This window comes from Crocodylus siamensis, chromosome 9 (assembly GCF_052110815.1).
Source record: "Crocodylus siamensis isolate JL-2025a chromosome 9, ASM5211081v1, whole genome shotgun sequence".
In the NCBI taxonomy this organism is placed as follows: domain Eukaryota; kingdom Metazoa; phylum Chordata; order Crocodylia; family Crocodylidae; genus Crocodylus; species Crocodylus siamensis.
The window spans coordinates 58607669-58621039 of NC_143403.1; the positions used below are offsets into that span (position 1 = coordinate 58607669).

General features: G+C 52.5%; 1 protein-coding gene across 2 annotated transcripts in view; it reads right to left on the minus strand.

Annotated features, from left to right (window-relative positions):
• Positions 1–7913: 7913 nt before the first annotated feature.
• The window catches only part of SLC25A1 (solute carrier family 25 member 1), a 50726-nt gene continuing 45268 nt past the window's right edge, over positions 7914–13371 (minus strand). For both annotated transcript variants that reach the window (XM_090063802.1, XM_090063801.1), the window contains exons 5-9: positions 13002–13086; positions 12538–12642; positions 11541–11656; positions 10920–10993; positions 7914–10127 (exon numbers count right to left, since the gene is read on the minus strand). In XM_090063802.1, the coding sequence (XP_089919928.1) occupies positions 10013–10127; positions 10920–10993; positions 11541–11656; positions 12538–12642; positions 13002–13086 (495 nt within the window). In that variant the 3' untranslated portion in view covers positions 7914–10012. The remainder of the gene's footprint in view (positions 10128–10919; positions 10994–11540; positions 11657–12537; positions 12643–13001; positions 13087–13371) is intronic.

Here is a 13371-nt window from a genome sequence, read left to right on the forward strand (position 1 = left end):
TTGCACTGACAAGCCAGCTCCTAATGAACTATCTTTTATACAAGCAATTAGATCCACTGGTCACAGACATAAGATGCCAGGGCTGCACAAGCCTATTGGCTGGACCTTAAAAAAACCCTCTATTCCTCTCTGTTCCACCTACTTTCTCCCCCTCCCCTCCATAGTCCCAGTGCAAAGGCTCCTCCTGGGTCTTAGAGCCAATACACAGCCCAGCACGCAGTTGCTTTAGCAAAGCAAGGAAGCATGAAGGAGGGTTTCACCTCAAGCCAATGGATGATCCCCAGCATGGACTTTCACCTTCTAAACTAAAAAACAAGCAGCGGAATAATCAAATGGAGGAAACGTTCAGTGGCTGAAAATAAGTCAGTCTCCCCATCATTTTGTCCTGAGCCCACCGCCCAAGAGTGAAATGTCTGCGACTCGCATCGACTCCAGCAGGGCTTCTGTGTGCTCAGCATCCTAGAAAGTCAGGCCACACTCACAGAAGTGCTTTCATGTGGATTTTGGAGCCATCATTAGGCACTCAAACCTGACTATTCTGGGTTTGAAGTGTTCATGCAGCATTGTGAAATACAGCAATTTGGCAACCAAATCTGAGCTCCATCTCACTCTGCAGGGTTCAGGTTGTATTGGTACAGGTAACCGAGGAGCTCTAACATGCTTAGGCTTCTGTACAGCATCTGATGTAAACTTTGGACACTGGCAGAAAAGTAAGTGCCATGTAATATCCACAGAGCAGGGGCCAAATGGATGAAGAACTAGTTGACAGGCCTGACAGCAGGGATTCCTTGCTGAGTGGGGGGCAGCTTTGAGTAGGGGGTTACCAGGGTCAGTGCTACATCAGGCACAGCTCAGCCATCTGGAAGCAAAGAGAAAAATCAATGCTGAAGTCACAGAGAGAAGGGTGACAACTACGCAGAAAAGGACAGCTCAGGAGACTCGTGTGTCTTCCTCCGAGTGCTTTCTCTAGCCTCTTCACTGGCCACATCACCTTTCTGTTCCCCTTTCCATCTCCTCCCCTATGCCCTCCCCTCTCGTGCCATCTGCAATGATTTCATTGATTTCATAGACATCAGGGCTGGAAGGGACCTCAGAAGATCATGGAGTCCAGCCCCCCGCCCAAAGGGCAGGAAGTCAGCTGGGGTCGTAGGATTGCAGCAAGATAAGCATCCAATTTACTCTTGAAGGTGTTCAATCTAGGTGCTTGAACCACCTCCGATGGCAGGCTGTTCCAGACCTTGGGGACTTATGTCCAGCCTGAAAAAGTCTTGCAGCAGTTTGTAACCGTTTGATCTTGTCATCCCTTGGGGCGCTCTGGTGAACAAACGTTCCTCCAGAAACTGGTGGTCACCCCTGATAAACTTACAGGGGGCCATCAGATCACCCCTGAGCCTGCAGTTTTCCAGGCTGAAGAGCCCCATGGCTCTCAGCCTTTCATCATAAGGCCTGTTTTCCTGACCTCTGATCATGCGCATGGCTCTTCTCTGGACTGTCTCAAGCTTCTCCACATCCTTTTTGAATTGTGGAGTCCAAAACTGGGCACAGTACTCCAGCTGCAGCCTCACCAAGGTCGAGTACAAGGGGAGAATGACGTCCTGGGATTTGCTTGAGAAGCGTCTATGGATGCAAGCCAGCGTTTTGGTCACTTTACTAGCTGCAGCATTGCATTGCAGGCTCATGTTCATCTTGTAATCAATGATGACCCCCAAGTCTCTTTCTTCCATAGTGCTAGCCAGCATAGCACTGCCAAGCTTATAAGGATGCTGCAAGTTTTTCCTCTTAAGGTGGAGAACCTTGAATTTTTCAATGTTAAACACCATCAGGTTCTCATCTGCCCGTTTGCCGAGCCTGTGCAGGTCAGCCTGGATCACCCGCCTGTCTTCTGGTGTGGATGTTTTGCCCCAAAGTTTGGTGTCATCGGCGAACTTGGCCAGTCCGCTCCTGACTCCGATGTTCACATCGTTAATGAAGATGTTGAACAATGTGGGTCCAAGGACAGAGCCTTGAGGGACCCCACTGGTCACAGCACATCACGATGATTGACTTCCATCAACCACCACCTTCTGGGTCCAACCATGGAGCCAATTTCCCAGCGGATCGTGGTGGACCCAAGGCCACAATTGTCCAGTTTCGCCAAGAGGTGATCATGGGATACCAGATCAAAGGCTTTTTTGACTCTTGCTTCCACTTGCAGTCCTACTGCCTCTGCCCCTTGAGATTTCTGGAAAAGGTCTTGGTGGCTATCAAGCTCTCCGCAGCTGGAGCACCATGTTGCTTGGAAGTAGCTGCTTGCTTTGGTGAAAAGTCCTTGGCTTCAGAGAGGGGATGGCAGCTTGGACCTTTCTACAGAATCACTGTTGATTGGGATGGATGCCACCACATCATTCACCTGGGACCAACCAGATGGGGTTTGTTCATATTTGACCATCAGATTGGTCTCCATATAGCCCCATAGGGAAACACAGAGATATTGACCATACATAATTGTGAAACTCCACTCAAAAGTCCAGTGCTCATTAAGAGTCAGGAATTTGGCCCCTATATGCCCAATGGATGGCTCCCTTCATAGAAATAACACTGCAAGGAGCTCACAAGGAAACTCGGTAGGCAGGAGCCTCTGGGGCATAATCCCTGATTCTTGGATGATCGTTTTTAACATGAGACTGCATGCAACATGGAAATTGCTGTGTACACTCCTTTATCAGGGTCACACTCCCTTCCTTTTCATAAGTCTCTGAGGATGCCCATGCTCAGGAGAGCGAGCGTCTTGAAGATCCTGTGCTGCACAAGTTTCCTCCCTGATGCACCCGTGGCAGAAACCATTCACATCAAGCCTGCTACAGGGGTGATAGATGAGAAGCACTGGCCCAAGTCACCCTTGTGCCGTTTCACTATGAAATGCTAAAGGCGACCGGTCCAGGCATTTCGAGAGCCCTTCGAGGGCACTTGTCTGAGCCTGAGCTACAGCCCACATCGGACACCAAGAAAAGCATCTAGCCCAGCATCTGCAAGGGTGCTGACAATCCCCTAACCCAGGTTATAGCAGAGCCCCGCTCTTAAGCCTAGTACGAAGGCTTGGCTAGGCTGCGGGCCGTCAGCCGAAAAGAGCCTCTGCTGTTCCCTCTGCCCTGGCATAGCTGTGCCAACACAGCCCCCTTGTGGAGATGCCGAATACACTGTCAGCAGCTCTCTGACTGTCCGCCCTACCACGCCCCATGGGCATGAGCGAAGACGGTGGCGCTCGACCTTCCTAGACTCATGGCACCCTCAGAAAATGCCAGCTCTTAGCTTTCACTCATTTTTTTGACTTACGAAAAAACCAGCAGAGCAATTCTTCTGTTGCTCAGAAAACTCAGACCAGGGCAGGATGTTTTTAACACTATGGATTCCTATGTGAAATCTCTGGATTTATTCTTGAGAATCCTGCGCAGGTGCTGACGACACACCTCACAGTGGTAATACCGCAAAAGACTCCCGTGGGACCCAGGGCGCCGTTAGCTTGGTTGAATGTCATGGAGCTGAGCTAACATGCCAAAAAGGGCGCCCTTGCTGGCATAGCTGCATCTCCAGCAGCGGTTCTGGTAACAAGGCCTAGTTCGAGTGGCCAAGGTCTGGAACGGGCTCCCAAGGGAGGTGGTGCTCTCCCCTACCCTGGGGGTATTCAAGAGAAGGTTGGATGTGTATCTAGCTGGGGTAATGTAGGCCCAGCACTCTTTCCTGCTTATGCAGGGGGTCGGACTCGATGATCTATTGAGGTCCCTTCCGACCCTAGCATCTATGAATCTATGAATAAGGTCCATCAGTCCAAAGTTAATGCAGCTGCAGGCCACATGCAGGTGAAGACAGCGCTCTGTATTAACAGAGCTGTCAGAGCCCAGTCGTAGGATGGCTGTGGGGACAGGAGATGCTGCAGGTCACTGGCAGTGTTGAGGGAGGGGACCCTGAGCTTTAGCTCTCATGCTACGAGCATCTTCTGAACCATGATGAAATGAGGGGAAACTCCCAGTAAAGGGCTTTGTTTAAAGCCTTCATCCCTGATCCTTGCCACCATCATTGCCCTCAGTTCCAGGAGTAAAATACCCACCTACACCAAGGAACCTTTAATAGAAACCAAAACACCTTTATGCAGAGCGGAGGTGCTGGAAGGCTCTGGCAGTGCATGAAAGAACAGCAGCATCCACTCCTCGTCGCTAGGCTCCTGCCCTTCAGCTCCCAGGAGGACCAAGCCACCCCAGCAAGCGATGCCCCTCGTCATAGCACACAGGCCTGATGCAGCCCCTGCTACCAAAGGGAGCGCTGGCTTCGGGGAGGGAAGAGGAAAACATCTATCCAGCAGCACCAGAAGCTGCTTGCTCCCCAGAGAAATGAGGGGGTCTTTTCTGGCACCAGCTCCCACCCCCTTTTCAGCACTGAAGCAAGTAATTAAACAACTCGACCTCACCTGTACAAGCTCCTTCTGCTTTCTCCTAGAGACCCCATGGCCTCCATCGCTGACCTCTTGTTCCTGGGCATTGTACTGTGGGAGGTTTTGTGGCCCAAGAGACTGAGCAGCAGGGGGCCAAGGATTCCCTGCTTCCATTCCTGATATGCTGCCTGGCGCTGAACCAGTTGCATTATTGCTGAATGGCAGCTTCCATTCAAGGGCCCAGCTCCCAGCATGCGGGGCCTAGTTTTCTGAGGGTTTGAAAATGGAAATAGCATCAACACCTTAGTATCTCCCTCTGCAGCTTACAGGGGCTCTAGAAATGAGCCTGCAACCTCTCATACTGGAATCAAAACCCCTGGGCAGCCTTCCTTTCATTCTCCACGACCTTTGCTGCTCTTCACTTCTTGGGCTTTGCACTCCGGTTTACAGCAGAGCAAGCATGATCAGGATCATGGGAGCTCGTATTTAACTGCTGAAGGCTGCCATTGGCATAACACATTTAGAGCTGGGTAAGCCCCTCCTAGCTGCACCAAAGGAAAAAAACACATTAGCAGGTCTGGGCTTTTCCACCCAGTAAAAGGGGACCTGCTGAAACTGGAGGAAAAGATTCTGCACAAGCCTTCTTAGCCTTGGTCTTTACTCATAGTCTGCAAAGGCAGCATCTGGGAACAACTGGCAGCCCACAGCCTGTAGTTCCTCTCCTAGTATAAAGCAGAAGTGATCCTCATAGTAAGTAGCGCCCAAAGGCTGAGAGCACAGTGACTTTTGACAGGTCAGAAGCAGCACTCAAAAGGCATTGTCTGCAGTAGTTTGGGGCCTATGGTATGTTAGGGCATCACTGGATTTAGCACTAGGCCACCAGAGCCAGCTCTTTTGTACAAGCATGTGCACAGGGGCACAGGAGCATCATAGCCAGCCCATGGTCTGCCTCATCTTGGGGTCTTCCCTAGTACCAAGCTCTTCAGAGCACTGCAAGAAGTTGCATGAGGCAGAGGTGGGATGATGCAAAGCCCAAGGCTTCACCCTAAATGGTCTGGACTGGGCTTAAACCAACATGTGAGGATTCCTCCCCCGTCCGCCCTGTTCACCTCCTCAGAACATGCTGCCATTCCCAATTCTGTGGTAGATCATCCTTCCCTCTCTTTTCCAGCTGGGGGCTGCTGAAGTGCTGACAGCCTCCTATTCTAGCCCCGTCCTGGAGACAGTTCACATCTCTGGGAAGCACAGGAAAGCCAGGAGCAACCCCCCTGCTATCCTTTGCTCCCTGTTCCAACTACGGAAGGCATTACCCTTTGGCCCAGTTACCCAAAGTTAGCAAGCCTCCTAGTTCTCAAAGCGATTCCTGAAATACAAGGGAGGATAACTGCCCAGCAAGGGGCCCTGGTATGTGGGGCTGACCCCGCAGAGGACACGTCTCCATCCCCAACAGGGCCTGGTCTTGCGAAGAGGATCCTGCTGCATTCTGAATTGTGACCCGACACAAGCCCCCATTTAATCTACCAGCACTGCGCTCCTGTGCGATTAGAGAGTATCCAGGATACAAAGCAGACCAACCAACCAACCAGAGGACATGCTCAGCTTCCTCCCTAGCGGTGTTGCTCACTCCCACATCAGCCTGCATCCCCACACTGACTTAGTCACAGGCCGAAGGACAGAGAAGCTGATGCTGTCCTTACAGGGAGCACCCTGGCCATGTCAAAGGAGGCAGCTCCCTTTGGGGACTGATGTCAGTAAATAAGAAATAATATATGAACATACTGGGCCCAGAGGATTGGACCTTAATTAGTCCCCCATGGGAAAAGCCCTCCCTAGATGTCTCCCCATCCCTCCCCCACTCAGCAGCCCTTCCCCCCACCATTTTTCCTGCATTAGTTTTCGATTAGGGCACAGATCTCACTCCCAACACTGAACTCCGCAGGTATGAAGAACCAACCCAGACTTGCTTTCGAGGCCATGGCAGCCACCAGTCAAGGAAACCGACTGCTCCCCAGGTCAGGCCTTTGGGCATGTCTATGGAGCCTAAGGAAAGGTGTGCTGCGTGGCAGGAAGCCACCTTTGTTTCTCCCCCAAAAATCTCTGCTCTGTGACAAATTGAGGATGGGCCCAGCAGAGACATCCCTTTACCCTCTCTCTTTAGGTAACCTGAGCTGGCTACATTCCTGAGGGAGGGGGACACCTGCTCCCTCAGCCTACTGACTTGTATCAGCTACCTGGGTGAGGGGCTTCTACCTGGTAGGCTAGAGTCTGCCCGGCAACTAGTGATGTATTTCAAATTGGTTGGCCGACAGCCAACAGGTGCTGGCCTCCATTGGACCAGGTGAATGAGATCACAGGAGCTATATAAGTTAAGACTGCCCAGGAGGAGGGGGCAGCAGCCCTGCGGGGGACTCAGACTTAGAGAGGAGCTTTACCATCGGAAACTGGCTTTCGCCCCCACGACTCATGAGTGAGGCACGGCCTGCCTCCAGAGGGGATCACCAACAGCCTTGGGATGATGCTTGTGAGTAAGCTACTGGAGATCTGGGTAGATATCTAGCTGGCAGTAACTCAGATGCATGATCAAAAGGCTACCTCAGCCACACTGTTTTGTTCTATGAGATTTCTATGATATTGCTCTATCTTGTACCCTATTTTCACCCTACCCCTGTAATCAATAAAGTTCTCCTTTGTGACCAGTGTAGGAGACTTATTGAGGGGTGGGTCTAAATTATGCCTAAGAGGCCCCTTAGGTCTGTGGACTAAGGGAGACTTTCCTTTTTGGCCCCGATTTGGGGAAGTGCCTCAAGTGCCTGTATTGGGTCAAGTACCCACAGGACTATTAGGCCTGTGTTTGCCCAAGGACACAGGGCCGAGACAGTCCCTTCTCAGGGTGGTGGCAGCACACGTTATCCCAGGGCTAGTGAGTGTGCTCCAGGAAAGGGGGCAGCCAGACATGAGGCGCCCCTAGGGAGGCACTTGGAGCTTGGAAGGTGGTCGGGCACAGGGAGGTGGGTGGCTCAACACAGGAGCGCCCCTACTGGTCCACCACATGCTGTAGTGATTAGTCCCTTCAGGACCTCACCCTGTGGCACATACCGAGCGTCAGGCCCCAGATCTCACTACCCAGCCAGGAGAGGAGTGGACTGGGTGGGAACTCCTGACCTCTTTGCCATCACATGGGGTGTCAAGGCAGCAACAGGGCAAATACCCTGCAACCGAAGGGGAAGCACATGGCTATTTGTGTACTGTAAGCCAAACTGCACCACACGAGGGCTAAAACAGCCTCAGCAAGTGACCTGAAAGCAACAGAGTGGGGCAGTTTCTATGTACTCAACCACATCAGTGACACGGGGTTGCGGGGACTGGGCCCTGAGACCCAGGACTTCACTCCAGATGGCTTTGCTCACCTGAAAGGCAGGAGAGGGGGAGTTTACATCCAGTGAGCAAAGTCTTCACACAGAGGCAGGATGCCACTGGCCCATACACAGCAACCAAGAGAGACTTGTTAAACAGGAAACTTTGGTTTATTGTGGATGCTCTCACCAAAGAGCACCAGTTTGGCCTTGACAATGGCAAGAGAAAGACTTGCTCTACCATTCAACCTCAAGTGCAATACTAACACCCTCCACCCCAACAAGCTTCAAAACGAACCCTTGGGTTCTACAATAGTAGCAAGAGAGGAACAAAGCACCTGACCAGGCGTCCTGTATAGCACTCCCCCGAGAGCCAGCGTGCACCCTGGCCAGCCAGACCACTGCAAACAACCGTGCTGCGGGCAGCTGCCAGTGACTGTCGGCAGATGCATGGCACACCAGAGGCTGCCAATGCTGCAGTAATGTACGTGGCTGGAGCTGCAAGGTCCGGGACCAATACTGTGGAATAGCGTAGTCAACTACTGAACACGCACTCAAGTGCACTTGCACCCTGGTAGGGATGTGTGCTGGCTTTTCATGCTCAGGCTTCGTTCAGAAGAGCTTTCGATTTTATTCAAGTTGCGAACACAAAATGTAATAGAAAAAAAAAGTCTCCATGGCTTTGAAGCAGAGAGTGACACTCTCCTAACTCCTCTGGTATGGTAGTATTAAGGCTGTATTTGTTACCAACAGAACATTGAACAGAGAGACCCCCACATCTCCATCATAGACAAGACACACAATTTGGCACAAACAGACTGGAATCATTATGAGCACTTGGCACTGGGCAGAGACCTACAGTTCTCTTCAGATACAGTGCAGGTGTTTACTAGGTCCACATTGAGTTCATTTAGTCTCTAGGTACTTATATGGCCCTCATCACCTGGAACAGAGAAGCAGAAAGGGGGCAGGAGGCAGGAATGCACAAGAAGGAATGCCCTAATGAGGGAAAGGGCCTCCTCGCGAGTGGTACAAAGGCCAAGCGTAAGGCAAGAGGGTGTCACCTGTGCTCTTGCCCCACCCTCACACCTTCAAATTGTAAACAGAGGGGCTTCAGCAGAGGTGCTGCAGGTTCTGGTTGTTCTGAGGATGTTTCCTCAGCAATGAAAACCAAAACTTCACTGAGACCCAGTGGCATGGGTGCCTTCGGTCCATACCAGAATGTTACATGTCTGGGCTGGAGAGTCAGGGATGTGCCAGGCCTGCAACAGCTCTGCCAGATGCCAACGGTGAGAGGGGAGGACAGGACAGGGCATGCTGTCTGCCCTCAACTACAAGGAGAGGCGGTGCAGAATGGATTCTCCATTCTCCTCCAAGGGATGCTGCTGGCCTGGCAGAGCTGACAGGAGGGCGGGCGTGCTCAGAACAGATTTAAGGCCATGGGTCATACTGGATCTGGCTCAGAGGGGAGGGACAAACCAACACTGGCTGCCCTGTGACACCCCCCAGCTTCCAGAGGCAAAACAGCCAATATAGGCCACACAGCATTAAGTTGCCCCTTCCAATGGGAAATGCTGCACTTGAGGCAAGGATGAGGTCTGCTAGAGCAGGCTGGGGTTCCCCATCACTGATGGAGATAGGCTGAGATCCAAACCATCCCCTCTAGCAATTTCTGCATCTAGAGGCTGGCACTGGAGTAGCTGGGAGCTCCCCTACAGCCAGGGCCCTCACAGCAAGGCAGGGGATGCAACAAGCCCCCCAGCCTCCCTCAGTGCAGTGCAGCCTGCTAGGATAGACATGGCATAACAGTGCCTGTCAGTGGAAAGCTACTTGCTGGCTAATTTGGTCCAAAGGCAAAAGGAAACTGGCTGAATTCTGAGCTGAAGAACCGTGGCGCCTTTCTCACTCATGGGCACCGAGCTCCTAGCTCCTCCCACCCCTCCAAGCAGCCACAGCTGGCCACTGTGAAGCTTGAAGATAAGATTTCCCCCTCCCCCCCATCATGGCATTGCACAATCCATAATTTAAACCTATCCACAGTTCATTCCTATAAATAAAGGTCACTGGGTTTGTTAAAAGAAGGGATGGGGAGGGGGACATGGGGTGGCTTCCCCTGCCTGCACACACATGGGAGACTTGAGCCCCCAGCACCGCCTCTGGTGAAGTGTCCCTCTGGTTCCTCTGGGGTTGGTCATCCTTCTCCAGCTGTGGCCTGGCAGAGGTGAAGGCGGTGCCACTGCCCGGAGCCATGGGCTCAGTCCGTCTTCCACACCTTGTTGAGGAGCTTGACCACTTCATCATAGATGACAAAGACAATCGCCACGTCCAGACAGACCCGACCCAGGCGCGGGACGGTGCCCTTGTAGAACCTGTCAGCAGGGGAGAGGCAAGGGGTGAGCAGGGAGCCTGGCAGACTGGAGTGAGGTAGTACCTGGGCTTCCTTTGGTGGAGCAGGAAAGGCCAGGACTATGACACCTCACCCTGCTCTCCAGCTCAACCCCTCCACCATAAGTTGTGAGCTGCATGTGTCCTGGTCCCTGCTGGCAGCAAGGTGTTATGGAGGAGCTCCCTCCAGGCCAGGGAACTCCAAAAGGAATTTCAAAATCAGCAATGACAAACTTTCAAGTACCCTGACCAGGGGCTTCTACTAACAGCTGTGAAGCAGGATCTCTTCTACCCAGCTGGCTCAGCTTCTCTGGAGGTTCTGGACCAGTTCCTCAGCTGGTGCAAGCCAGAAAATTTCATCGTAGCCCACAGGCTGGCGTCACTTGCACAAAAGCTAATAAAATCCTTACTTGCTCCCCACTCCCTTCCCTATCCTTCCAGCCTTCTACATCTCTGCTGAGCAGCTCACACCCAGACCACACCTACTCCCTGCCCCTTCTATTCACCCTGTTGTCTTTTTTAGACTGCCCCTTACAACCAGGGACAAGCCTCCCATACACACAGGCCCAGAGGCTTCTCAGCCTCCAAATCCCAGAAGCAGATGCCTGTTAACCAGGAACCCCAAGCTGACACCTGTTCCTCTGTTCAGCTGCTTTGCCAGTGGCACTGGATTGTGGTGGAGGGATTGTTCTCAACACCACCCTCCTCCGCCTCTTTCAGAGCCCCAAGCACCCGTGCTGCCCTCACACCAAAAGGAGACAAGACACAGGACTCACGCCAGGGGCCCTTCGTATTTCATGATCTTGTAGGCACAGTCCCAGGTGCTCTTGTATTTGTGCGCTTCCAGCCCCTAAAGGAAGTAAGAGAGAAGGGTCAAACACTGACATCACAGCCCTGGGGTAGGTTAATAGAAAACTCATTCCTAGGCAAGGGAACCTGGGGCCTACACCAGTCGTGTTCACCATCCTGTGGTTTCCCTGGCATAGAACTCATGTCCACACAAATTATACACAATGGGCCAAAGGTACGGCCACCGCTATTCAGGGCAACCCGAACCACAGCTTGGCAAATCTCCCGTGAACCTCTCCTTCAAGGAGCAGCACAAAAAGGTACCCAGAGGGCAGTGTCACTTACAGCCAGGGCTATCAGACGAAACTACACTAGCCCTAAATCCAAAACAGTTCAGCTAGTATGGACATGACCACCCAAAGGCACCAGTGTTGAAGGACTGTCATGGGGAATGCTCTTGGCCCCTGCTCTTCTTTTGTACAGCAGTTCCCTGTGCTGCCATTTCTACACTTGGCCAATGGGCCCTGAACAGGTATACATCACTGTGGGTAGGGAGGCCAACAGCAGGCTCTCAGTAAGTGCCAAGGAGTTGTGACTACACACTGTACCTGCATCCTGGTTTTCACCACATCCAGCGGGGTGTTGCCAAAGACGCTTGCAGCTCCAGCAGTGGCCCCAAACACACCAGTGATAAAGGGGTTAATGACCTTATTTGGATCATCCCCTGGGAAGAGGAAGGGGCCAGGTGTTGAGGGGACAGCAAGAGAAGGTGGGTGGGAGAAGGTTGAAGAGAAGAGAAACATAGGACAAAGATGGTTAGAAACCAAGCAAGGGAAGGGACATCACCAAATCCTTCTGCACATAATGGCTGTGCAGGCTCTGAAAGGCTTGGGTGGCAACCCAGAGCAGTACTAGTTTGGGCCCCAACAAGCAGGAGTCATGATGCCTTTGGGGACACAACAGGGCTGCAGGGACCAGAGACAAGCTTTCTGCAGACACCAGCAACAGGCAGGAGCTGGTGCAGCCATTTGAGGCCGACTGGCATTTACAGAGACTTGAAAGCTCACAGAGCCCCTAAGATCCTACTGGACTCAGGGCCTGGAGAGCAGGAGGCCCTGGCACACTGGTCTGGAGTGCAGGGGTGAGAAAGTAACTCCTGGTGGCTCAGTTCTGTGTAGATCCAAGTGTCCACAGGAACCCTGGAAATATGATGAGGGAGCCCTGGAAGTACGATGAGGGAGCCTGAATGATGCAGCAAGCAGATGTGAGAAGGCAGAGCACAGCATGGGAGGGGGGCCTGTTCCACTGCTCCTGCTGGCTTATGTTTTGAAGTCCCTGGGCTCCTCTTCTCCCCACCTCTGCACTGTCCCTTTCTCCATCCAGTAGAAGCAAAGCTGCAGAGACGGAGAGGGGGGCATTCTTGTTTGAGGGAAGGATTGAAGCTCAGGGGAGGCTGGAAGAAGCCTAAAAACTCCTTTTGATGCAGGAAATCTTAGACAGTCTTGGCCAATGGTAGCCAGAGCTCCCGGAGCTGTGCAGAGGCAGGGGTTGGCCTAGAGAAGCTGGGAGTCAGCAGCTGTACTGGGAAGAGCAGAGTCCCCATACCTTTGTACCAGTTCTTAAGAGAGGTCATGACAAAGAAGCGAATGGCCTGGTTGGATCCCTGCTTGAGGACAGTGGCTGTCAGCCCCTGGTAGGTGCCCTTCAGACCTGCAGCAAAATGGAGACAACATTAGGGGAAGGACACAGCAGCAAGAACAGCTCATCCAAAACCACCACAACACCCTGCCTCTCAGCCCTCAGCCCCACAATACAGCCCTTCCCTCTCCACATGCACACCAGGCACAAACAGCCACCATCTTCCCCTGGGGTCCCACCTGCTTGGTTCACACATATATTTAGCTTGGACAGGATGGTACAAAGTGTCGATTTGTGCAGGATGTGATGTTCAAGTTCACACTGGCTGCAGGGGTGAAGTCTGCATGGCTTTGGTGAGCTGCCAGAAAGCTACAGCCACCTGTCATTTGGTCTCCCCTTCCTTGCTACCCTGCTCCAGAGACCTCACTCACCTTGCTCACGGACAATCTCCCGCACACCATGGAAGAAACCATGGTACTTGGGCTTGGGGGAGCATTGGTCATGGATAAACTTCACCTGCGGGGGGGGTGGAAAAAAAAAATTAGAGCTTGCCATGAAGCCCCACCAGGATGTAGAGAGACCCCCCCCCCCTTGGGTATCCCAGAACTACAGGAGTCTCAGCACCCCCACCCAGATGTCCAGCAGCTGTGCTTTGCTTGGGAATTCAGCAGTGCAGGGCTAAAACTCTGTATCTACCCATGTGCAAGCACTAATGGAGGCCAGTCAGGAAGAGCACCCTGCAGTCTAGACATTTGCCTTACCCAGAATGATTTCAGCTGAGGAATACCCAAAATGTACAAA